Source organism: Ambystoma mexicanum, chromosome 2p (assembly GCF_040938575.1).
Source record: "Ambystoma mexicanum isolate Mex_15411 chromosome 2p, UKY_AmexF1_1, whole genome shotgun sequence".
NCBI classification, from domain to species: domain Eukaryota; kingdom Metazoa; phylum Chordata; class Amphibia; order Caudata; family Ambystomatidae; genus Ambystoma; species Ambystoma mexicanum.
In genome coordinates, this window is record NC_090923.1 from 1,143,312,611 (window position 1) to 1,143,340,558 (window position 27,948).

General features: G+C 44.5%; 1 protein-coding gene across 3 annotated transcripts in view; it reads left to right on the forward strand.

The window, feature by feature from the left end:
• The window catches only part of LOC138567235 (ceramide kinase-like), a 276,517-nt gene that overhangs the window by 197,514 nt on the left and 51,055 nt on the right, over positions 1-27,948 (forward strand). For all 3 annotated transcript variants that reach the window (XM_069645230.1, XM_069645232.1, XM_069645231.1), the window contains 2 exons: positions 24,115-24,267; positions 24,413-24,518. In XM_069645230.1, the coding sequence (XP_069501331.1) occupies positions 24,115-24,267; positions 24,413-24,518 (259 nt within the window). The remainder of the gene's footprint in view (positions 1-24,114; positions 24,268-24,412; positions 24,519-27,948) is intronic.

Sequence of the window (27,948 nt, forward strand, 5' to 3'; positions counted from 1 at the left end):
TGATTGCCCTCAGCACCAAAAGGTTGATGTGTAGTTTGGACTCCGGTGGAGACCAATGACCGCTGATTATCAAATCGTTGGTATGTGCTCCCCACCCCGTGATTGAGGTATGCGTTTATACCGTTATCTCCGTCTATGGTTGCTAAAAGGGTTCTCCCTTCAGAATGTTTTCCTCGCAGGCCCACCGCAGAAAGTCCTGTGCAACTCTGCTTGGAACATGAAGGCCTGACATCCTGCCTGAGAATTGGGACCATAGAGTCCTGAGAGCCCATTTGAGAGATCTTGTTCTCAGGTGAGCCTCTGGCACCAGGAAAATGCAGGATGCCATAGGGCCGAGCAACATTAAAAAAATTAATAATAATAATAAAATCGGCCGGACAAAAAGGCTGGCAGACGCTGGGCACCATGGAATTTGGTGACCATCTGCAGAATGTCTTGAGCCCTCTCCTCGGGTGGCGAGGCTTTTCCCAAGTATGTATCTAGGACTGACTGATAAATTGGAGCCTTTGTAATGGTATCATCTGGGACGTCTTGAAGTGAGGGAGAAGCCCAGTCTGTGGACGGAGTGACCGGTGGAGCTGAGATGCTCCAGGACCTGTTTGGGAGAACATGCCCTGGTCAGTCAATAGTCAAGGTAGGGGTAGACGTGAACCCCCCCGCCCTCTACTGAAACTCGCTGTCACCACCGCCGTCAACTTGGTGAAAACCTTTGGGGCGGAGGTCAGCCCAAATGGTAGAACTCAAAACTGATAATGAAAACCGCCAGCGGCGAACCTCAGGTACCTTCTGTGCTTGTGATGGATTGGCACATGAAAGTAAGCATCCTGAAGGTCCAATAATACCATCCAGGCCTGACGTTGGAGGGCCTGAAGGATCTCAGAAAGGGTAACTATCTTTGACCTGGCCTTCCCGAGGTACTTGTTCAAGTCTCTTAAATCCAAGATGGGTCTCAATCTTCCGTCCTTCTTGTGGATTAGAAAGTAAGGGGGGTACCAACTCTTGTTCCTCTCCGCTACAGGTACTGGTTCTATAGCACCTTTCCCCAGCAGGGTCAACATTTCCTGCACACGGACTGGATCTGGAACTTTGAGTTTTTCCCCAGTGGATGATCCTGAGGCCTTTTAGAAGGGGAAGGCAGTAACCCTGGGCTACAATTTCCAATGCCCATGCATCTGCAGATGCTGTGAGAGTCTGCCTCCCACTAGGTTTTGGGGACTAAGGCCTCAGGGAGGTTTTAAGGTGGCAGATGCAGCGTCTGAGGGTAAAGCAGCCATTGCCTGGGCGGTTTTAGCACCTCTTCACCATTTACCATGGGGGAATCTTCTCAGACCTCTTTGATTCAGCAGTCCTCTCCCTCTTCCAACTGAGGAGTAATAGCGAAAGGACCTGCCCCTCCAAGCTGTCCCAGTGGGGCGAGTTTGTGACTGTCTGATTGCAGCACCAAGGGATTTGGCTGCTGCCTTGGAGGTCTGCAGCTTCTCCACAGGCTTTCATCAGCTTTGCTGCCAAATGTGTTGTCAAAGGGCATGTTAAGAAGTCTGGATTGGACAACTGGAGCAAAACCGACTCTCAACCAGGCAAATCTGCTCATTACAGTGCTAGCCGCCATGGTTCTGCTGACACTGTGAACAGAGTCGAGACCAGTCTGAAGGGATTTGCACATTGCATCCACCCAATCCTTAACAATATTTAGGAAACAGCCTCTTTCTTCCCCTTTAGGGATATATTCAGCCGCCATACTTCCCGCAGAGAAGACCTTTTTGCCATAGCATCGTAGTGTTTGTCATCCCTGGCAGGGGGAATTGTTGGGTATATCTTCTGTTTAGATGTGGATGTGGTTAACTGTACCACCAAACTTTCTGGAGTTTGATGTTTACTTAGGAAACAGGGATCACTGCTTGAAGTTCTGTATTTGTATTTGTTAATTTTTTATTTACTGCTGGAATTGATTCTGGAGTCTCCCAGTTGGCATTGACCCGCCTTTGTAAGGCTACATGAAAGGGAAGAATAAGCTCCTCCGGGGTCCCTTATCTAAAATATCTATAAGATCGTCCTGCTCAAAAAGTGGCGCAGGTGTATCCCATCCCAGATATTCTATGACTCTAGACATTGGCTGTCTGTACGACCCATCAGCATGGTCTGAGGAATCTGGCCTTTCAAATTCAATTTCGGGAGAAATGTCTATCCGACTTGTAGTTTGCAGTCTCATGTAGATCTTTTATCCTTTAGTCCTCCGATATCAGAGCCTCTCGAACACCTTTTGTTCAATAATGCAATCCAAAAGGACTTTCTCCTTCATCAGAAGATGTCTAATTTTCCTCATAAATTGAAGAAAGTGACTTAAAGTCTTTCCTTGATAGTGGAGTAAAAGAGTCTCTGTTTTTTTCAAACTCCTTCGAGGATTTTGCCACATGTGTCGACAATGGCGTTGACAACTGAGGTGTCGAAGATTTTTTGGACAATGTTGTTGTCTTTCAGCGTCGATGACGTCGGAAGATTTTCCATTCAAAGGAGTTTTTTCCTCTACTCGATGGAACCCCTGAAGGTTCCCAAGGAGTTTTCTCCTGGACACCCGGGCAAGAGGGCGCACAGGTTTTGTCTTTTGCCTTCTCTTTGTCGGGTTTCTCAACATGGGCATGACTCTTCTTTTCTTCAGGGGAGGAGGAGAGGGGGTCAAGGCCGCATTCTCGAATACCTGAAGCATCTTTATTCTTAATCTCTCCCATTAGGCCGGTTCGGGGGAGGAACTAGACGACAAAGATGGCAATCTGTCATGCCTTTTCTTCGAACGCCTTGAGGACGATGACGAGCGGTGAGACCCACTCTTGGATCGAGATCTTTTAGCCTTCTTCTGACAGAGTCGCCTCTCAACTCGTCGGAGGAATGCTTTTTCGACAGTCGTCAAAGGGGATTTGTGACCTAACTGCAGCTAACTTCCCTCAATGCTCTTTCAGGGCTTTCACTGTCATCGATAGGCAGGATCCACAGTTGGATGTTATGTGATTGAATCCCAAGCACCACAGACACACCCGATGGGGGTCCATAAGGGAAATTGTCTCCCTGCATTCGTGGCATTTTTTAAACCGCCATCTTGGAGTCGATGATGCCAATGAAGATGCCATTATTTTTCACAAAATTCGATAGGTTTCTCGAAGGAACCGAAGTGTGCCGATCTTCCGAAGTGATGGCTCGCGCAGAAAAATGGAACTGAAGCCAACGGTCGCTGCATGCGTTATATGCCAGTGATGATGTCGACATCGAGACAGAGGCCCTCGAGGGACATCGAGTCGACAGACGATGACGCGCAGCACCCCCTACTGGAAAAACTTTCTGAAGCAGCTAAAGCTGGATATGGAGATATCAAAAGATGAGGAATACATGGAGGACACAATCCATTTCAAGTCAAATTCTCAACAAGAGCAGCTGTATGGATCCTCCCACAACAAGCCATTGACCTACCTCTCCCGCCCCCCACCCAGATAACTCCGAAAACAGTTAAACCCAGGGTGGTAAGTGGCAATTGAGCCCTCCTAGTCGGTATAGAGCCTCTCTCTCTGGATACTTGTGCGATTGCGTCAGTCACTGTAATGAAAATCCTTCGCTATTGTGACGGGGGGATTGAGTCAGGATTCCACATGTCGGGCGATCCACTCTGGGATAATGGAATTGGTGCATGCAATGATGCCTGGTAGCCAACACAATACAACATAGCCCAGTTCCGGCTCAGCAACCACGGTCACCAGTAGATTGAATAAATTCCACACCAATTCTTCTCTGACCCCTGTCAACTTCCGGCTTCTGTGGTTTCTGGCACCAAACAAGGCTTATCCTGTGCTTTCCTCAGTAAGGCATCGCACACCTTTGCTCATCCAGCAGATAATAGAGCCCCCTTGCTGGCTCTCAGGCACCAAGGGAAGTCTATAATCCATTGCTTTATATATTGCAGAATTAATCATGGGACTAACTGGGCTTTGCGTGGGTCCTCAACACATGGCCATCTTAGAGCTGGAGAAAAATGAAAAACAGATTGACTACCCCTCTCTTTTAGTCTTGTATGGATCTTAAGTGAGAGTTAAAGGCCACCTAACTGCGTCATTGGTTAGGAAATCGCTGGTGGAGAAAAATTGCACTGAACGCTGCAACTTGTAACAAAAGTTCTATCTCTTTAATGATTATAAAACATCTTAAAAAACATTTCTAAATTGATTCTCAATCATATCATTCATTCTACATTCATCTCATCTAACAGGGGAGTTCTAAAGTGAAAATAAGTCTTTGTTGGCATAACATTTTGGTCAAAGTATGCATTTTTGACATGGGGAAAAAACATTGGATTTTCCTTAAACAGTCGACATATGTTTCGGCCCGTTATAATATACCACTTTTGTCAGCAGTGGTCACTAGAGTAAGTATAGGGCCATCTTCAGGACACCAATTGCTTTGTGGTTGATCAATCTTGTTCCCCTTTAGTACACACACACATCTGCAAAGAAATACATAAGTGTACGTGTATTAATCTCATGTAAAACTCTACTATAAAACATTTTTGTTTAAAAAAGACAGAACAAATTGTATATCTCAACTTTAACTGAATTTAAGAGCGATGGCTAGTTTTGTGTTATTCTAAACCTGCCTTCACCCCACTAAGTCCATGTTATACAGTTTAGATTATTGAGAATGATCAGACATTTGGGTGTCACTAACTGTGAAACTACCCTAGTGTCTGGTTTCCATGATGGATGAGAAACCCTATTATCTAACTTTTTATGAACATTTTTCCAAATGACATCATATATTGAATGCACTTACATGTCCACATCTTGTATTTGTGTGACTAGGATTCTTTCTTGAATGCACTGCGATTGTCTCGCTGTCTGGGCTTGTTATACTCAGACCTCCTCTCAAAGGTAACTTGAGTTAACCTCTGCGGTGTTGACACCTGCAGTTGATTAAAACAACTGTTTAGATATGGTGCCTGTAGTTGATTCAAAACCACTGTTTAGATATGACAATGTTTATCTCGTAACTCTAAGATGATAAGTGAAAAAATGACTTACAGTTTGGCATCGGCTGTTTGTGCATTAAAGGTCGTTAATGCTATTGTTGAGTACTGCCAGGTTCCTTTTGATGGATTAGTATGAACCAGAGGGCCATAAATGGGTTTATTTCCTGTGGCAATGGAAACGAAACATAATGAGCCTGGGAGCACATAAATGTGTGATGTGCCAGTTAGGAAAATGCTCATAGATTTGAGCTCTGTTCGAGATATGAAACCCGCTATTTTGTCACGTTTTACTGCAGCTGTTTTAAGCCTCATTATTGAACGCCCACAGCGCTCTGGTTTTGTTGCCCCCCATCTGCCGTTGCATTTGAATACACCTTTAGACTATTTGCAATCTTGTCATGTTTTATTGAACCTTGTTCGCTTCTACGCTCGCCAAGATGCTATGAACAACAGTTCTATAAGGGAAAGAACACCCATGCTAGGTTATCTAAACCTTTTGTAACCTTGAACTGATTACACACCCGGGCTGTCTCTCCTCGTGCAAGGTCAAAAGACAAAAAACTGAAAGAATAACGTTTTCATGCTGAAGTTTCTAAAGGCGCAAGCCTTATTTACCTTATAGTGCGCAAAACGTGCGCTGGGAAGAGGACTTGTCTCCGGCAACGGGCAGCAAGACTAAAAGTGAAGCAAAGTCTTGTTTAAATTGAGTCACATGGTTCAGGGTTGTCATCACGTGATCGCTGGCGTGTTACTGCACGCCCTAAGGATGTTGGGACTGGTAGTTTTAAACGAAAAATGACCTGATTTCATTTATTTTTGTTCTTTTATTGCACTTATGTGTGTTTTAAGGAGCTGGCTTTGCTTAAATGTGCCTCACTTTAAAATGTACGCTAATGTAATGTGTACACCTGCCTGTCGTGGATTATTCCCACTAGCCCTGTTAGACACATTTGATTGTATATGTGAATCAATGTTTACTTACTGATATATAATTACTGACAGGGGAGGTTTATATAGGTCTAAGTGTCGACCAGCTAAAGTTGTTTAGCTAATATTTTTAAGGCCAAAACACCTATGTTTTGCAGCCGGACAGCCGGATTTGTTGCAAGGCCATATCTGTCTGAATAATTAAACCTCTCTAACAGGGCTCTCAATCTACTTTGTTTAGAGCTGGCCTTCTAGAACTTCCTGTGCTATACCTTATTCCAGCTTTTCATGGGGCGTAGATCGGAGTCATGAAGAGTGCATAAAACAAGGGTCTGCAACCTTTGGCACTTAAGACTTGGACTTCAACTCCCATCAGCCCTAAATTCATTAAAAAAATATATATATGAGCAAACAACCGGCAGGTTGCGAAACGCGTCATATTAATTTTTATTCTGTCCATTGTGATGCCTAAATAAATTGGAATTTTAAAACACCAAGAAGCAGTCCCGGACAAACCTATTTTAATGCATGAAATGGAGAGCCTTTTTGGAGTGCAAATCCTCAGCACTTGCTTTAGTGTAGTTGCTCAGTGTGTATGTGTATATATATGTATATCTATATAATTCTTCCCTCACCCCCACAGCAAAACAAAAAGGAAAAGATTTTGTAGAAAAGATACTGCATCCTGCCGCTATGATGTCAGCAATTTATTTTAAATTCCATAATCACTTGCTATGACATCGCATTAGGAGGATACAGCATTCAGAAAGGACATCCTAGGGAATCCATACGCCACAGTATGTGAAGTTTAGCCATGCAGTACATTTAGTTAGAATTGTGAAGATTAGCAATGCAGCACTTTTAGATACATTTGTTGAAGTTTTGCAACCCGTCACACTTAGACTGTGAAATTATCCATGCGTATCACTATATAGAAATGTGTATATTAGCCACAAAAAAGAATTTAGAGAGTAGCCAATGTGCTAATCACCCCGCTCCTGGTTCCTCCAACACACCACCGAACACTATACACTCCCACTGGGCTAGCCAACCTATACAGTAACACACACCCAACGCAAGTAACACAAGCTTAAAACAACAAACCTGGACACTGGACCATACTGATATAACCAGCCAGTGCACACAACCTGAAATACCATCCAATATACACATAAAATACACACACATTCCTACATAACAGTCACATAGAAACAGCCCAGGCATTGGACCTTATTCATACGGATACAATAAGCCAGTGCACGCAACCAACCATCTGCAAGCCAACACACACAGACGCCTGTCTCTCCGGGTTCCAGACCTATCCTATCACTCTTCGCTCAGTAACCAAACCCTCCTCTTTCTTGTAGAGACTTGAGCGTCTGGATACTGCACTTGGGTGGTAGCAGCGCATGGTATACATCAACATAACACAATGTACTTATCACTCTTTGTTCTTTATCTCCTGCCTCCTTATAGGGCTGGGCCCCATAACTCGAATTGATTTAGCACAGCTATACCCTTTCCAATTCTGAGCTTGATTAGAGAGGATGAGTGTGAAAGAGAGAGTGAATGAGCATGAGAGAAAGAAGGATAGCGGGCGAATATGTGAGAGAACGCGAACCAACCAGCAGACTTTTTATGGACACTATTGACCTGATTTGCAGCAAACGGAGCTGTTCAGTTCATTCATTCATTTTGTCATTTGTATAGCACCTTTCACCATAATTATGGTCACAACGCGCTGTTGGTTGAATGCCCTCGGAGGGACTGGAGTTCAAATTTGGGAGAATTGAGATGTGCTATTATGCATGTCTGCATTTCAGCCATTAAAGTTATGTGAGGGTGGCCAAGACCCTGGTAGTCACCCATGTCTCAATGTCGTGTGGATGGGCGCAGCGGAGGTAAACTATGAACTGAATGGGGGTGGATTGTATTTAAGGAGATAGAGAATTATGTGGGAAGCTACAGTGTGAATTCTTTTTGTTAAAGGTAGCTTCATTCCTATGACTGAGGTGTTGTGCAATAAGAAAAATCTGGGGGTCGTTAGAATGCAGTGCGCTAGTTAGTACCACAGGTTTTGGGTGAAATTAGGGCCTGCTGCGTTGGCATCCTTCCAATGGTGCCCCCTAGTGAGCACCAGGACACGTGAAATGAAAGCTAAGCAATGAACGTGAGCACAATGCGCTGATCCAAATGTTTATTAGAGTTCATAGGTAAGGTTGTATTCAATGGCTTAAGTGCGCATTTTATTGTTCATAAAACAGTCGACACGTGTTTCGACCTATCCACTCGTTATCAAGGCTGTACATTTAACCCAATAGTAGAAAAATTCTTACAGATGCAATCAAACATACAGGTTAAAAAAGCATGTGAAAACACATAAGCAGGTAGTTTAGCATCCAAATTGTAAAGTAGCCATACACATTATAAAACAAAGAAAATAAGTCATACCAGTGTTCAGTATAAGGTTGAAGCCAGTGGGACAGAAATTAATGAATCCGAAACAGAAAGAAAAAATAACAGTTGATCAGAACTCATTGAACTTCATTAGCAATGAAAAAGCATGATTCGTAACTGTGCATGTGGAAAAATGCAACATACCGTGTGTCCAGAATCAAGGGAAACAAAATTGTGTATGATGGTAAGGGAAAATAATACATGAAAGATAAATGAATGTAGCCTAAGTAAAGCAGGCAGAGAGTGGGAGTGTTTTCATTCAATTGTACCATAGTTAAAGGTAGCAAAAAATAATAATAATAATAAATTGGCGCCCAACCTGTGGCAATGCAAATAATAAGAAAGAAGCTGACTTACCATCCGGTAGAGGTCAAATTTGAAATGTGTCCAATTCTAAAAAAAATAGAATTGTGTATCTTTTTGTAATAAGTGATGCACAATTGTTTAGATATTAATGATATAAAATTTAAAATGAGTTATCCCTGTAGCAGTAATGCTCTCTACAAGTTGTGGGGTCAGATCCCCAAGCGACGATAACTCACCAAATCCAGTCCGTGTAGGTGACTGGAAAGACAGGCACATTAATGGGCGCATTATGCGAGGCAACAAGGTTGCGCGCGTGACGTCACGCGCGCACATTTTTACGTGTGACGTCAGTACGCGTCATTTGTGTACATCCCTTGGTCTAACACGGGTGGTCGTCGTAAAGTAACCATTATGCTGCTTTAGTTCAGTTGGCTCCAGCCACTTGAATGGGTAGATAAAGCCAGCAGATGAGTATCTTAAATTGTAAATAGCCCACACTTGGTTTAAATGTAAATACATGGAAGAACATGAAATGGATTAAATAAGATGTAAGAGCAAATAGGTAAGGTAGGTAGACTGTGCAGGCTTCCACAGCACGTTACGCGATCTGCGATATCTATTGGCAAATAGTTCTCAAAAAACACACAGGGGCTAACAGAGGGGTCGGATTGTGAACAAATGGCAACATTACCCTCAAGTCTCACAGTATTGGTGCACAATATGATAGGGGAGTCAGTATTATATAAATATACACTCAAATATGGCATCCTTACTTCCAAAACATAAGTATCAATATTGTCAAATAACATGGAACACGTGGCGAACAATAATAAAGATCATAGGTAAAGAGTACAACACATTATTGGCGAAGCCACATGCACGCCTATCCATTATTTGTAAAAACAAAAGTGTTCGTATTGTAGTGTTACACATCAATGGTACAAAAGGGATTGGCATGGCATAAGCATAGGATCGGTAGGTAGGTTAATACGAATTGCTGTCTTATAGGCAACATGCTGAAACAGTAGCTCCTGGCAAGGCAATAAGCAAGCAGAGAACAGTAGTTGTTCAGCCATACATGATATGTCTAAAGATAAGGAAAGATAATGTAATTGAGTGACTATGGCTCAAAGGTTTCAAAGCCATATACAGTTCGAACAAACATCAGATGTTATTGCATTGGAATCGAACGGTGGTACACATATTTACGGAAAAACGTGCGTTTCATGGTCTGAATTAAGGCCGGAAGTAGTGCATCTAAAGTGACAGATAAGCTTAACTTCAAGCTGTCTCAGTTTCAAACAGAGATTGCCACCACGTTTGTTAAGCGAGGCTCTAGCCAGACCCAAAAAACGAATGTCTGATTTATTAGCTAGTTGATGTTCCATTTGCCATTGCAAACACAATGGTAAGTTGACACCAGTTTTGTTAAGGCTAGAAAGATGCTCTCTAATGTGGATTCTCAATTGTCTAATCGTACTTCTTATGTATAATTTATTGCAGACACAGTCGCATAAACCACAAATTTGATTTTGCAATTGATGAAATCTTTGATTGGAAATTGGGTCCCATTTTGGTCAATAAAATTCTGACAGTTCGAATAAGCATATTGACACTGGTTACAATTGCCACACTGAAAGAAACCCACTGGTTGTTGTAACCATGTGACTTGTCTTACTGCCTTGGAAGGATCAAAAAAGGAAGGACTAAGGGCCTCATTACAGGGAATGCAGTAAACCATGACCATGATTGCCGCCGGTACCATACCGGTACCACCATGGAGAAAAGGGAAATTACCACCCCATTCCAAGGTTGGCGGGGCGGTAATTCCTCCTTTCTCCATGGCCCTTCCCCATTCCCATTTTTGCCCCATAGGGCTCAATGGGAATGGGGAAGGAGCTAATTACGGTACCGCAAATTGCAGTACCGTAATTAGCACCAAGGTCCCTTTGCGGGTCCCTACTTTAACGGCTGGTCTACACCAGCCGTTAAGGTCGGGTCCCGCAAAGGGACCTCGTAGTAAGGTGGTAAGGGTTTACCGGTACCGTTGCCCTTACCGGTACCGGTAAACCCTTACCGCCTACCGTGTAATGAGGCCCTAAATCTGTTACAGAGAGTATTGGCTTTAGTAAAAATAAACTTGGGCTTCTCAGAGATATAAGGTATTAGGTCTGGATCCAAGTGTAAAAGGTGCCAATATTTAGAGAGAAGTTTAAACAAAGTTGAAGAATCTCTGGTGAATTGAGGAATAATAGAAATGGGCCTTTGTTTGACATCACCCTGAGGTTTGGTGCCCAATAAATCAACTTGTTTGACAGATTGATATTTGTGAGATGCCTTATGCAACGGGGGAGCCAAATTACCTCGTTGCATAAAACGGGCGGTGAGCTGTGTGCATTCAGATTTGAAATCTGTATCTTTAGAACAATTTCTCCTTGCTCTGCAGAATTCACCACTAGGGATATTGAGTATGGTAGCTTTTTGATGACAACTCTTGGCGTGCAGTATTGCATTGGCAGCTGTAGGTTTGCGAAATGTTCTGGTTTGCAGAGCATTGTATTCAACAAAAATGTCCAGATCTAAAAATGTAATTACAGTAGGATTTGAATGGCCAGATATAGTAATTCCAAAGTGGTTGTTATTAGTATGAGTGACAAAGTCATCAAATGGTGCCTTGCCAGATGATTAGGATATTATCTATATATCTTTTCCAACACACCAGGCTGGCGGTGTGTATTTCTATGAGGCTGACCCATGTATCAAGTCCACAATGGTGGTGATGATGTCCCGGTCCAGACGGTACAGGGTGTGGATCTGCTCAGGGGTTAGGTTGAATGGACTGGCTCTGATGCGAGGGATTGGGGGCTGCCTGCGTGGTACCAACGGCTGCACAGGTGGGGCATGATGGGCCTGTCTCACCCTCCTTCTCCTGTGTCTCCTCTGTGGTGCCTGCTGTTCCTGCTGTTGTTGCTGGTGTAGCAATGCAAGCATGTCCTCCTGAAGGGGCCCCTGAGGGACCCTCGCGTATGGAAACAAGGCACAATCACCACACACGAACTGATACGCCAGACACGAGGTTGTATTCCCAAAAGCTAGGGTTTATTGCAAAGCAAATAGTCTCAGTTGGCCAACTGGGTCCCACGCTCTGCGCCTTGTGTTACCAGACCTCGGGGGACGCAAGAGAGAGAGAATCGTACAACAGTTACATATATACAAAGCAAGCATCTTACAGTCAGTAGTGACACATCCAATACCGCCCCTAATACATTTCCTTTGAATTGGGTACGATGATTGACAATGATGACGAGTATGACACCTTCAAACATTCATTTAGCAACAGTTTGCAATTTCGGGGGCCTACAGACACAAGTCTTTGTTTTAAATAACACAATGATTCTGTTTTTGCAAGCAAGCTGCGTGCAGGGGAGACATACATTCCTGGCCTTGCTATCTCCTAGTTTCTATTTGTGTACTGGGGGTCAACTTGCTCTCCAGGGCTCTACAGGGCTCAGGAAAGGGGGGCCGCAAAGAAGAGCATAATTCAAGCCATTTAATGTTCGCTTCTAACATTTTTACTGTATTAACGAGACCAGCTGGCATCTGCGTACTGATTAGAATGCGTCACTGCTTACTTCCAAGGATTTGTGAGGGAAGAGTCCGGGCATTTCTGTCAGGGTTGCTCCGTTATGTTTCAACTGGTCTCTCGTGGCCTTGCGTTATGCACTAGTGGAGCAGAATAAGTTTTCAGCAAAGCAGTTTTAACAGAAAGCAAAAGGCAAAAATTAGAGAAGACAAAATGGCGATTTCAGTCACCTTAAAATGGCCGCACTTTAGTCAAGCTTATGGCTATATATTTCTAATACTGAACACATGAGGCGGTTGGTGTTCGGCCAACAGAGTACATTGCCTTATGATTCAGGGGGGTCTACTTCTTCTGGACTGACAAACCCTCCTTTTGGCCGTATGCCAAACGCCTCATCCGTACATTACATCCTCTTCCGACCAAGTATCTGATTCAGAATCTTGTACACTACTTGTCTCCTCCTCATTGTCATCAATATTGATTGACATGAATTCTTTTACTGTCTTTAATTCATGATTACCGCGAGTACTTGATTTAGTAGTGCTCTTTTTTTTCTACCATCTGTACACACTCCTCGCTTATTTCGGTACATATTATGGGTAAGCAGTGCATGCAACAACAACATGTCATGAATATTCCTAATACTGCTACTAGGATCGCAAATAATTTCCATCCCCATGAGCGTAATACTTCCCAGAACCAGGAGCTTATGTTTTATTCCCAGCTCCCTTCAGGGGGGTGAAGGTCAGAGCTTAAAACGTGCAACTTTCTTATCGCTTCGAAAATCGTAGGGGAGGAGTCGCTTACAAATACTTACAAATACGCAACACGCTGATCCCATGATTTTGCAAACTCTGCACGATCAACCAGGATTACATCAAGAGCCATTCTATTTTGGAGTGTCATTAATCTAATTCCTTTTTCTTCTAGTGTCAAATTGTATAATATATCTGTTGTCCCATTTATCATTGTCTCTAGTATTCTGGACAGTTGTCTTATATTATACGAATGTATTGCTTGGCCCCAAAATGGTATGAATGATTTTGCTATGTCCTCTGCGATTAAACCTCCTTCCTCATTCCGCCGTGGTCTTTACCTGGCCAATTTGGCTATGTCTGCTGTTTTTGAAAGGAATACCCCAGGAAACAGGTATCCTAAGTAACAAGTACCTCCCCAGTTTCTAGGTAACCAGGGATACGCTTTTTCTCCACATATGGAATAAACAGGATCTCCGACATAAACTGGCTCTACCTCCTTATCAAGGAATGCTATATTCATATATCTAGTGAATGTCCCCACCAAATAGGAACCCTTCTTTCTCAGGCAAAAGGGGACAGAGTGTGGACTGTAATTTACTGGATAGAAGGGGGGCACTGTATCTTTATTTTCTTCTGGGTTCATTTGAAATGTGATTACAGATGATTTATAGGGCACAAATAGTCTGTCTTGTCGCATCACTACTGGTGTGATCGGTCGTGCTTTGTGTAATATAGAACAACCCACAGGTTTCATAATAATCTCTTCGAATTCATTCATATTTGTTGTATCTAATTGACCAGTTCACTTTCGTTCCATTTCCCATAATATAATGCACTCAGTGATGCGTAACATGCAGAACTCAATGGCAGGGGCTGTACATACCAACCAATTCCCTGACCACCATGCTGTGGTAAGTGGGCACATACCCAGCAATTATTCTTTCTTAATATTGAGTGGGTCATATTCATTATTAGCAATAATGTGTTATTTCACTAACCTTCCCTGTGTCTTTCTTCCATTGGGGACAAAGTATAAGTAATTACTTGAATCGGGCTTTCAGTAGTGGAGATGTTTCTAACAGGCAAAAGTACTTGTAAGGGGTATATTTCTTCCAAATACCATAATACAAGTACAATCATTATTGGGGCTATTATACTCATCACACACATGACTATTGTTAAAATCAGCATACAATTTTTTCGGCAATTCTTTTTGTGTAACCTTCCAATCTCTATGTTTAACTCATTATCAGCAGTGGTGCAGGATGGGGCAAAAGCTGGTTCCAGAATTTTCCTCTCACTTTTCTTCTTCTCCAACAATGTTCGTCGTGAATATCTCTTGTTGTTACACTCGTTCGAATGTCGATAGGTTCGGTAATTGTCAACAGTCTATTCTGCCAGTTCTTAGCAGCCTGGATTGCTATACGTTCGGCAAGATCTCTGTGCATCTGCACATTGCTCAAAGAACTCCAGAGCAGTTATCAATTGCCTTTGTACCATGTGAGCCCCTCTTGTCCGGGAGGGGTGATCTGCACATGGATTTCTTTAGCACAGAGGAGCCTTGCTTTTGGGCTGTCCGATTTGCACAACCCTCACACCGCTCTCCTCTGGGCCTCTGGTTCCTATTTCATCCGGGATAGGAAACTGAGGCAACAAAGATCAAAGGAAATGAAGATTTCATCACTCCTTCTTCCGGTTCCACAAATTATACCGCCTTGCTCCTGGTATTGTGTGATCAATGAATAGTGCGGACGCACTTCCAGACTCAAGCTCGGAGTCAGCCTGTGGCGCAATGGAAGATGATGGTGGGCGCCAAAGTGATGATGCAGATTTCGTTTCAGGCTGTGGCGCAATGTAAGAGTGTGGGCGCGAAAGCTGTACACGTTTTGTGTCAGCCAGCAGTGATGCAGGTTCTGCTAGACAACGTTGGGGCACTCTTTGCCCTTCTTTTACAGCAATCTTTTCAGGCTTTATTTCAGGATTGGGCAGATTTCGTGGCAAAGAACTGGCAACCGATTTTTTTTGTTTCTGGGACCACTGTCTCTTTCTGGTGGTCTCGATCAGGCATTTTTTCAGACGGTGATGGGACCTTTTTAGCGTGCGTTGCATGAATCCACGCTTTCCTTACCTCCACGCGGATTGCAGTCTGCGTGGTTAAGAGGATCTGATGGGGTCCGCGCCACCTTGGTGCAAGCAATGTTTTCCTCTCAAAGTTCTTGATCAGCACCCAATCACCGGGTTCCAGTGCATACCCCGGACCAGTGTACCTGATCGATAATGCCTCCTGCACCTGCTGATGAATCAAACGCAATTTTTGGATTAACAGATTACAATAAATGCTGAGCACAGGGTATTTAAGCTCCCTTAACCGTTTCGGCTGTGGTGCACACCAAACATTCGCCGGCCTCCCCATCACTATTTCATATGGGGAGAGCCCAGTTCTTGCCTTCACAGATGTGCGCATGCACAGTAACGCCAGTGGTAATGCGTCTACCCAGCTCAACTTGTTTCCTGCACAAATTTTACTTATTTTGGCCTTCAAAATGCTGTTGTGGCGTTCAATAAGACCGGCACTCATGGGGTGTCTAGAACAATGGAATCTCTTGTCAATCTGGAGACCTGCCCAAATCTGTAATATCACTGCGCCCACAAAATGCTGACCATTATCTGACCATATGACACGGGGCAGACCAAAACGGGAGAAGTACTCCTTCAACATTACTTTTGCCGTGCTCATGGCGGTACAGTCTTTTAATGGATATGCTTCCACCCATTTACTGAATGCACATATAACCACTAGGACATACTTCAAGTTTTGGCATCTCTCCATCTCTATGAAATCAAAATGGATTACCTCAAATGGCATAGAGGGAGGGCCAAAACTGCCTGTTGGAGTCACTGTTGCCTTGCCCACTTTGTGCTGTAGGCACGTGATACAATTCTGGACCATCCTCTCGGCATTCTTCTTTATGTGTGTGTTCTCCCATACTGTGGCTAGATGTTGGACTATCTTTTTGGCACAGATATGAGTAGGGCTGTGGGCCATCATGAACATTGCAGCTACATAGGAGTTGGGCAGCATCCAGTTTTTACTTCTCTTGTCCACCCAGCAACCTTCTAGATCTAATTCAGCAGAGCCCTTAGCCCACCCTTGTATTTCGTCAGCAGTGGCTTCTGCCTGCATCTCTTGGACAGTAGTAATTCCATTTTCTATCATGCAGGGCACTTCCTCAGACTGTACTGACATCATTTTAGTATTCAATTCAGTGGCAGTTTGCTTCTCAATCCTGTCTGCAAATGCATTTCCTTCTCCCACTTTACATGTTACCTTTTTATGCGCCTCGCATTTCACTATTGCTAGGCGCTTCGGACACGTAAGTGCAGACAGTAATCGTACAACCAAAGGGCCATGTTGAATCCTGGCCACATGTGATGTCAAGAAACCCTGTTCAGCCCAGAGTCGGCCAAAATTATGAACCACGCCAAAGGCGTATTGGCTGTCAGTATATATGTTTACACTCAGATTTTCAGAAATCTCACAGGCTCTTGTCAAAGCTATTATCTGCGCGGCTTGTGCAGAGTTGTAGGGGATTCTTTTACTTTCTACAATACTCTTTAACGTGGTGATAGCATAGGCAGCAGTTGATGTCCCATCAGGTAGTTTAAAACAGGAGCCATCACAAAACCGTTCTCCATCTGGCTCTTTTTGTGGGGCATCTCTTAAATCAATTGTTCCTTTTGTTTCGCGTAAGTAACCATTAAGCAATCATGGGGAGGTGATTCATTTTCACCTAGTTCTTCCGTGGGCAGTGGCATTAATTCTGCAGGATTCAAAGCGCTACACCTCATAATTTGGAGGTGTGGCGCAAAAAGGACAATTTCGTATCTAGTCAATCTAGCAGAAGTGAGGTGTTGCGTCTGTGTTCTATTTAATAGAACGTCTATGGCATGTGGCACCATCAAAATTAAGGTGTGCACCAATACCATCCCACCGTTTGTTTCACTGATGCAGCAGCCGCTGCAACAGCTCGCAAACAACGTGGGAGTGCGCGCGCTACAGGGTCCAGCGCGGAAGAAAAATAGCTGCATGCCCTATTTCTTCCACCTTGTTCCTGTGTCAAAACTGCCAACGCGCAGCCTTCACTCTCGTGTACAAACAATCTGAAAATGTTTTCATAATTTGGTGTGCCCAAAACTGGAGCGGAACACAATGCAGTTTTGAACAGATCAAATGCTCTCTGACATTCTTCATTCCACTGCAAAGGCATCACAACATCCTTTTTTGTCAATTCTACCATTGGCTTCACAATCAATGCAAAGTTTACAATCCACTGCCGGCAATAGGAAGCCATGCCTATTATGGCTCTGACTCCTTTTTGTGTTTTTGGAATAGGCATACCAGAAATGCTCTCTATTCTTTCCGGGGTCAGTCTTCACCCTTCTCTCGAAAGTAGGTAGCCCAAATAAGCCACCTCTTTTCGAGAATATTGGAATTTCTTTAAGCTTGCTTTATGGCCATGTGCTGCTAAATGTGTCAATAAAACAGTACTCTTTTTACAAATCTCTTCTGTGTCAGCAGCGATCAATAGGTCATCTATATACTGTAACAATGCACAACCTGCCGGTAATACTAGCATATCTAGCTGTTCTTTCAATGCTCTGCTGTAAATACTCGGACTCTCTGTGTAGCCCTGTGGAATGCGTGTGAATGATCGTCATCCTAACGTGAAGGCGAACAGATATCTGCTTTCCTTGTGTGCTGGAATACTGAAGAAGGCATTTTTCAAATCAATCACACTAAATACTCTGCCGAGGCAGGTATCATTATCAAAATTGTGGTGACGTCTGGAACCACTGGGAATTGAGGATCTACTGCTTTGTTTAATGCACGCAAATCAATTATGAAACGATATGGTACCTCATTACCTCCTTTCTTGTACACCGGAAGAATGGGACTGTTACATGTACTGCCTGTAATCTCTTCAATCACTCCCAATTTTACCAAATCGGAAACAATGCTTTTCAATCCTTTCTCTCCTTCTGCTGAAATGTTGCACTGTGGAATACGCGGTAACGTTACTCCTTTTTTCAGAACAATTTTTACTGGCTCTATCTTCAAGCATCCCACATCATTATCATTCATTGCCCATACACAAGTTGGCACTTCACTCAATTCTCCTGGGAAAGGCTTGGACAGAAATTCAGATACCGGTACATTCTGTGGCGAAATTGTCAAGAACACCCCATCTGGTGTGCAATGAATAACTGCACTCAGTTTTTTCAATAGATTTAACCCTAAAAGATTTTCCCCACAGTTTTCTGTTAGGAGAAATGGACAATATTCAGTGAATGGGCCTAACGTCACTGCTACTGGTTGGGACACTGGGTTTATTACTGGGGTACCTGCGAACCCTACTGAAATATTTCTTTGCCCTGACAGTGGTATTTCTGGAACCAAGTGATGATCTATCGAGCACTTTTGTGTCCCCGTATCTACGAGAAAGCTATGCTCTCTATTCCCGACTTTCATTTCTATGTAGGGTCCTTTTTGATTCACAGGAATAGGCACTGGTTCCGACCTGTGTCTTGGGCTGTCCTATTGAGGGAACAACACATCATCCGATGTGTAATCACTACTATTGCTGTAGTATGTATCGATTTGGGTGTCAAAAATGTTCCCGCCCCTTCCTCTATTCCCATTTTGCGTGTTTTGATGACTCTGATTCTGGGTTAGAGCAGTTTGATTATGAGCTTGGTTCTGATTTTGGTTACTATTTCCTTGGCTATTTTGGTGCTGCTGCATGTTGTTTCTATTCTGCCCATTTGTTCCTGGATGCCCCCTATGCTGTCTTCTCTGGCCATACCCATTTCTATTTTGCACATGTGGACATTGCGCTCGCCAGTGACTTTCCTCTCTGCAATACGCACACTCATTTAGTCCCAATGGCCCTCCATGGGTGTTCAAATTACCTCTGCCTTGTGCATTTCCTCTTCCTCTATTGTGTCCCGCCACTTGCTGAAGTAGCACCCTTGTTTTCAAATTCGCCCTATCCTTCACCTTTCTCTTTCTCCGTGTTCACTCTGTTCTCATAATATTGGGCCATTTGTAATACTAAGCTCAACGTTTTTGCTTGCCATGCACTTTCCGATGTCATTATTAAGTTTTGAATTGGAAGTATTAACCCTCTCACATACTTATCGACAAATAGTTTTTTTCCCGCTTCTCTGCTTACATCCTGTCCACTAAAGTCTGTAAATACTTCCTCGAATCTATTAAAATAATCTGTAGCTAACTCATCCTTGCCCTGAACACATGCAGTCAGTTTGTCCCATTGAATTCTTTTTTCTGGAACAATTTCTTTCAATTTTTGCATTATCCATGCTGGTAACGCCGCCATATTTGCCCTCGGTTTTCCTCCCGCTTCTCGCTCCTTATCCTCCACTACTAAATTCGCCCAAGTGGCACCATAGGCGTTTCGTCATCTACTTTTCTTATTTGCTTCCATATGTCTGCTGGCAGAACTACTGGGAATATTAGATCTATATCACTCATAGTGAACATGGACAATCTCAAATAGGACTCCATTTCCTTACAGAATCCTGCCGGATTCTTTCTTATATCGGGAATCGTCTGTTTTATGTTATTTACTTCATGTCTGGAGAAGGGGACGTGCACATATTGTGCTGTATAATGTGCTTCCGTTACCCGCGCTGGTGTGGTACCTGTTGCAGGAATCTCTACTTTTGGTACAAAAGTAGGTGGGACTTCTCTCATAGGAAATACCGCACTCACTGTTCCTCCCCCTTCTCTCATATGCAATAATATTCCCAAATCAAGTGATAAGGCTGTTTCTCTTGTTCCACGTTCTAATGCTGTCTTATATACTGCCATCATTTCAGGGGGGCTGGCTTCTTCTCATCTATATCTTTGTCTATCAAATATTCAACCATTGTCTGCAGTGCTTTTCTTTTCATTGGCAAGGAGTACTCATCAAATATCTCATGTATTTCAATTGTGTGGATACTAGGATCTGAAATCCATTTTAACGCCTCTCGTATACATACTTTTAGTTTATCGCCTGTCTGTCTTGACGATGGCAAAAATCGCCACTGTATATATGGCACTGCCGCTTCCTTCCTATCTCTCCTAATATCTTTACTGCTATACCCCGGTGTGGTAAACATTTCAGCATATTCATCATCAAGTTCATTCTTAAATTCAAAAAGTCTGTCTACATGCTCCCTTGTTTCTTCATCTCTCTCTCTACAACGTGCTAATGTAGTCAAATCCAACAATTGTTGTGGCGGTAGCCTTCCAATTAACTGTTTCCATCTCGTCGTTAAATATTCCCCCATGCATTCCAACAATACCTGTCTTTCATGGCTCCTCCTGAAATCATACATCGAAGCTAGCGTTGACGTTTCATCATTCCCGTTTATATACATCTCTGCCTGTTCTTGCAACTCTCATTTTCTCTCCTTGCTGATCGCACTACGGGTCACTCTCGCACATCCACCTTTTCCTGTCCCTTCTCTCGTTTCAATGAGTTCAAGTTCAATTACAGGAGAGGCAGATGGGACAGAAACAATCTCTTGGGAGGGAGGTGCGGATGGGACAACGGGAACAGGAAGTGACTATTGCGGCACTGGCTGGCTAATGGGAGGCGCTGCTTGTGCAGTCTGTGCTGGGGTTTGATCAGTAGGGAGGGGCTGAGCAACTGGAGGGGGCTGAGCAATAGTCACTGACGCGGTCTTTTTAGTCGCTTCCCTTGGGCCTCGCTTTGTATCAGTCAATATTTTATTTATCAATTCATCTATTGAATGCAACGCTCGTTGTGGGTATATTTTTTCTATACTCAACTGATCGCGTTTATTTAACTTTCTCAAACTATCATTCCACTCCTCCTCCTCTTTTTCTTTCACACCCTCTGCTTTCGACTTATGCGCTCATGTTTCTCTCTACTTCTCCAACGAAGCATAGCTTCCCTCCTCCATTCCCTAAGGATATCAAATGCTGCAGGGTGTTTTCTTTTTCATCAACACCTTCTCCAAGTTGTCTATTCTCGTAATCTCAAAACACCCATGATTCGGCCACTGAAGATCTTCCTCTTTTCTGCTTTGCCTATGCCATTTCTCACAAAACATTATCGCTCCTACACCATATTTCACATACATCTCATACGCCGGCGACCCCACAGGTGGTGCGACCTGGCATGTTTCCAAAGATTGTCTACCGCAGCGGAAAAATCCAGCTAAAGTGGACAATACCACAGGCATATTTTAACCTTACCCTCGGCTAATCAACCTTACACTGGGTGTTTGATTTTGCAAAATCAGCTCTCAACCAATATCAGGATTACTCTGAATCGGGGCACGACTCACCTGATCTGTCAAGTCGTCTCTCAAGACGCAATTCGTCCGTATACTAACGCAACCAATGACGTCGTGTCTGCGTATCTTGGCTCACTCTGCCTCGTTTCGGGACCCTCGCCTCCTTGTTCTCTGGCCGGGCACGTCGATCAGGGATCAGTTCTGTGCAGATCTGCAAAGGAGTCTCATCACTTTCACAGGTGTGCCCGAACACCTCTTGATCCCGGCTCGATCGTCCCGTCCTCGCCATTCTCTCCGCCTTCCTTATTTTACAACGTACACGATGGAACAAGTGGGGGAGGGTCCCTATTCGGGCGCCATCTTGAAGGGGCCCCTGAGGGACCCTCGCGTATGGAAACAAGGCACAATCACCACACACGAACTGATACGCCAGACACAAGGTTGTATTCCCAAAATCTAGGGTTTATTTCAAAGCAAATAGTGTGTTACCAGACCTCAGGGGAAACAAGAAAGAGAGAATCTTACAACAGTTACATATATAAAAAGCAAGCATCTTACAATCAGTAGTGACACATCCAATACCGCCCCTAATACATTTCCTTTGAATTGGGTACGATGATTGACAATGGTGACGAGTATGACACCTTCAAACATTCATTTAGCAACAGTTTGCAATTTCGGGGGCCTACAGACACAAGTCTTTGTTTTAAAGAACACAATGCTTCTGTTTTTGCAAGCAGGGGAGAGACACATTCCAGGCCTTGCTATCTCCTAGTTTCTATTTGTGTACTGGGGGTCAACTTGCTCTCCAGGGCTCTACAGGGCTCAGGAAAGGGGGTCCGCAAAGAAGAGCATAATTCAAGCCATTTAATGTTCGCTTCTAACATTTCTACTGTATTAACGAGACTAGCTGGCTCCTGCGTACTGATTAGAATGCCTTACTGCTTACTTGCAAGGATTTGTGAGGGAGGAGACCGGGCATTTCTGTCTGGGTTGCTGCGTTATGTTTCAACGTGTCTCTTGTGGCCTTGCATTATGCACTAGTGGAGCAGAATAAGTTTTCAGCAAAGCAGTTTTAACAGAAAGCAAAAGGCAAACGTTAGAGAAAACAAAATGGCGATTTCAGTCACCTTAAAATGGCCGCACTTTAGTCAAGCTTATGGCTATATATTTCTAATACTGAACACATGAGGCGGTTGGTCTTCGGCCAACAGAGTACATTGCCTTATGATTGAGGGATGTCTACTTTTTCTGGACTGACACTCCATCCCCAGTATTGCTACTACTAGTGGAATCATTTTGGTGTGGGAAGGGGTGTGGTGTGTGCTCCTTTTGTGCTGGCCCAGAATCCATTGCCTCCACCTGTGCTGATTGTGTGCACCTGTGGCAGTTGGGAACACTGCACATAGCATTTTACGGTTGGTTCACGATGCCTGTATTACCGGCATGCCGGTGTCCCCTATTAGCGCCTTCATGATGCCAGTATTTGCATGTCCGCCTGACTTGTGATGTCCTCCCATTAGCGGCATGCCGGTATTGCCGGCATGATGGGGCGCGTGCCCGCGCCCTTGCCGCTATTAGAGGCACCGTTATTAACGGTGCCTCTAATACCGGGGTCTTAGGTCAGAATAGTCCAGAGCGGTATGCGATGCCGGTAATCCTTTACCGGCATTGTTTTTCCATTACCTCCAACCTCGTAATGAACCCCATAGTGTTTTATGTGTGTTCTATGTCGTATGTAAATATATCAATGTATGTATAGTTAAATGTATATATTTAAATACTGTTATGTAGGGTCATTGTTAAGTAGGGTGAAGTGTAGATAGTAAGATAGTAAATTTATATAAGCACGTTAAGTAGAGAAAGGGGGTTGAGGGGAGGTACCCTGGCGTGGGGTAGCAGGACAGTGTGGCAGCCCTCCTGAGGCAGACTAGCAAGATGGTACTAGTCATCCTCTGGCCTCGCACTCCATGTGGTGGCAGTGTTTATGTATGGGGTCTGGTGCATCAGACTCACCCGGGACACATCCAAGGAAGTGTGAGCTGGTGTAGCCCTTCTCCAGCGTGTTGGTGCTCACGCCAGGGGAATCCCAGAGAATATAAAAGGTAAAATGTCTAAAGGATAAGTGTGTTTTATAAATAAAGAGGGGTCCCTGTTGGGATCCCAATAAAATTCCCTCTGGTGTCTGTTTCCATTAGTGTTCTAAGAATTCAGGGTGTAGCCCATCTTCTGTTATTAGCAATTTTCTTTTGAGGTGCAACACCTTCCCTACTCGGTGGGCCTGCGGGTTTGAGGGTCGTGGTTCCCTTTGGGACTGTCCCTGGTTCTGGTGAGGGATACATGCTCCCTTGCTCGGACCAAGGCCAGAAAATGGGGGCTAGAGCAGGACTGTACATGTGACCTTTGAAGTGCAGCTGTTGGGGTGTCAGGAGATCGTCACAGCAAAACATGTGTGATTTTGCTTCTTGGCATGGAGCATTATGAAAGTGGGATCTGATTAGATGATCTCAGGTTCAGAAACAGAATTACCCACATAATGTTATTATTAAGCACAGGCTATCCCACACTTACCTTATGGCATTCCTTCACTTTCATTCAGGCTCTATGCTTGTAGTCTATATTGGAACAGGTGAATCCCTTGACCTTTACATGCATTATTCTCACACCAGTTCTACCACAGATTCTCTGCGACATCTAGTGTTAGACACCATGCTCCCGGATCATAAACTCTGCTGTCTCATTCTCAGGTGACTCCCAGCCTCTGGACGTCTGTGCGGTTCATCATCGGAGCAAGTTGGTGAAATACTCTGCATCTCTGACTGGATATGGCTTCTATGGCGATGTGCTTCTGGAAAGCGACCGGCACAGATGGATGGGCCCCTTCAGATACAACTATGCAGGTACTTGGAAATCACACCCTTTATCACTGCCTATGTACCTGTGATATCACGTGATTGCAGTATTTCATAAGTACCTACTCACATGATAGCATCACTTCTGGAGTACCTGTGATTTTTAAAAGTCTCATTCTTGCTTTTTACACAGGGTTCAAGACTGTCCTAAGCAACAGGAGTTACGAGGGGACTATAGAATTTCAGACGACAGAAAACATAGACTCCAACCCCAGAGATAATAGCCGCTGCAGAACAGGGTAAGAACCCCATCCTCTTTCGGAGCAGACTAATTATCCCACTTCCCAAAGTAGAGTACCCGATTTCCTCCCACACTCCCCTTTTCTCAGGGCAGGGTAACAAGCCACCACTCTAAATAGGATAACCCCATCCTTTAAAAGCATAACTCCTTTCAGGGCAAGTTAATATTCCTCCATACCCCTTTTCAGAGCGGATTAACTATTCCCTTCTGTTGCAAGTGGGTAATACCACCACCCCCTTTGTAAGATCTGTAAGAAACCTGAAGGTGTCTCACCCGCTAGGTCCCAAGGATCTGTCATCCAGTTGGCCAGGACATGGCCATCGCTATTGTATCCAGTTCCTGGGGGTTGTGACAACTCATGGTGGCAACAAGTAAGACAGACACAAGTGATCACAGTTCAAGGGTGTTTATTGAACAATTAATGCTATATGCAGGTTGAAAAAACCCCTAATCTAAACCTAAAGCTAAGATGGGAACAAGGGTCGACCATCAAATCAAAAATAAGGCCGTCAGTGTTGTGTCAAATAATAAGGGCCTATACTAAGAACACTATTGCCAAACCTCACAACTAATACAAAAAAGGGTGTGGGATAGTTTTCAGGAAAAGAAAAAAGTGTTTGTAAATAATATGTCAGGATGCAGTAGTCTGGGATTCCCTTTCCCACTTTTTCTACACTGGGTAACATGGGAGCCTGCAGCACAGCACACACTTACGCTTTCCCAGCACAAGTTAACAGTTCCAATGCCAGCAATCCGAACCGTCGATGACCAAGTCTCGTTTCTCCTGAAAGTCTCTTGCCTTCGAGGGCCTGATGTATCCAATAACAAAACAAACACAAAGTTCTCTTGGCAGTTGACATCGGGTGATGGTTTGACCTCGAGCGCCCCTCTTCTGGGCTGAAGTTTCAAAAACAGTATCTCTTCTTAATGCGTTTTGGGTAACAACTTTGATTGTACAGGGATTTTGCTTGACCCTCTGTATGACCACTTTGACCTATTTCGCTGGCCCTGCTACAGCCTTCTGACATCTGTAGTTTCAATGCAAAACAAAGGGGGGATCAGCCAGAGTCTTTCACACAAGCACCCACGTAGTGCCGGAACACTCTGCAGTTGGTCCTGAAGGTGTGATTTGTGTATTATAGCTTCACCACTGGGTCTCCCTCTGTCGGGCTCAGAACCTTCTTAATGTTCCTCAAGGTTCTCCCTCGGTCGGGCTTGGACCCCTTTCTAGGTTTACAAAGGCTTCCTCTTCCGGGACGGATCCTGCTTGCAAAAGTCACAATTTTAACAACAAAAAAGGTTGTGGGACTTCTAGTCCCAGAATGCACTTGGCTGATTTTGCTCCCACTTCCTTTGCTCCCCAAAATGGCATTTTGTCTTTGGGAGCTGCAGGAGCTAAAAGGGGGAATGTTTGTAGGAGCTAAGGGTCTCTCCCTCTGCCCCTCAGAGACCTGAGTTGGCCTGCCTGGCCCAAGGGAAGAGTTTAACTGTTGGTACCTCCAGGCCACCCCTGCTACCCTGGTCTTTGCCTTCTGGAGGGATGGTTTCCTCCTCCACACTGCAATCTCCTCTCTGGTAGCAGGGCCAGTGTTTGGGCGGTTTTCTCCTTCTGCTCCAGGCCTCCAAGGGTCTCTTCAGCTCACATGGGCTCTCACCTGCTCTCTGGTACCTTCCAGCATTCCCACCTCGCTCACAATGCTGTTACTGGCTGCGGCTTTTATACTCCCTGTTAATTGGAGTCAGGTGTGAATAGTTGTCCCTCCCTGCTTAACTCTACCTGGCCTCGTTATCGGGACAAAATGGTGACTGCCCATAGGAATCCATTCCCCATTGATTCCTATGGGTAATCCTCATGACTCACATCTGCCTTGTCCCAGACCTTGTGGATTTCAATGGTGGAATGGAATTATGGGAGTTGTTGTATTGTGGATTGGTAAAATTCGTTTTGGGTTTTAGAGGTAAATTGGATTTCCCCTGTTTTCTGTCTTTTCCGTAAGGGAAAGTACTGGGGGGTTGATTTTGGGGACATCCCATAAAGACTGCTGGGATATCGGGTAGGGGTGCATTGGAAAAATTGGAACACTATGTCTCGCCTAGGGTATTCCCATGAGAATGACCCCGGACTCCCCCACCCAGGTGATCCTCCCGCACTGGTCCACCCCCAGGGTCTGAATCCAAAGGTGGTGGCCGTGCCCTGGCCACCCGAATAGAGGATTCTCTGGGACCAAATGAGAGAATACCCCAAGGTTTCTCACAGGGTGGACCAGTGCGGGAGGATCACCTGGATGGGGGGCTCTTCAGGGAGTGGAATTGGGTCACTGAAGGGTGAGACGCGGTATCCCCTTCCTTTATGTCACCTTTTACCCATCCTGCCCAATAGGATACTAAGAAACTCTACCCTCCCCCCCTTTCCAACACACACTTTCTCACACCGTGAGCCTCAACAGACTAATACCAGAGCTGTTAACCTGACATGTCCCAACACAAGGGTCAGGCAGGCTCATGCAGTTGCTGACAACTACACACACCTGACTGCCCTTTCCCTTCCCCACTGGGATAAAAGGCGGAGCACAAGAGCACACTGGGGGCAAGGCAGAACGCACAAGGAAGCAGCTATTCCAGGACGGCAGTTCAAACAGAGGAGAAAGGCGGCGAGACCTGAAAGGACATCAAGGAGGGAGTTGCCCTTGCCGTTTTTTGAACACAGACGCGCAAAGCCTCAGATAAAAGAAATAGAAGACCGGGAATCGCAGCTGGCGAGTGGTGTGACGGATGTCAGCAGTACATGGCACCCTCCCGTACTGATATCCAGTGTGGGGAGACGCGGTTGCCATCATGGTACCATCCTTGACTCCAGCGGCAAACGAAGCGCAAACTAGTTCAGCACATCCGGTGAGTCGGACGAACCTGATAGCCGGACTGTGTTAGACTCAAGGTTGCAGTGCAACATTAAGAAGATTAAGAGACAGAGGTCTTTTGTGAATGAACTTGGTACCAGAGGTAGAGTGGTCTGGCGCCATGTGGGCGCCTGTTCAGAGGTATCTGGCTGGTACCCCTCTCCTGAACGAAGACACTGTGTTGAACAAAAAAAGGGTAAAGAAACTACAAATACCAAAAGGCCTTAGGGAAGGCGGACGTGGGGTGTCAAGGTGGTTATACACAGGAGAAGCAAAATCCCTTGTACAATCGAAAGTCCTTGATGCGTTGTAGAAGTTTTGAAGATAATAGATTTGTGAAACTTGTGTTTGCACCGGCTGAGGGGAACACTGTACGAACTGTGATTTTGTGAAGCCTGCCATTGCGTTAGGCTAACAGAGTGACACAGCGAGATAAGATCGCCCTTTGGAAGTCTGTTTAAAAGTGCTTTGGGAGGCTGACGCTGAAAGAAGGGTCGCAGCGTGTCTGAGGGGGATCCTAGGGTAAAGCGT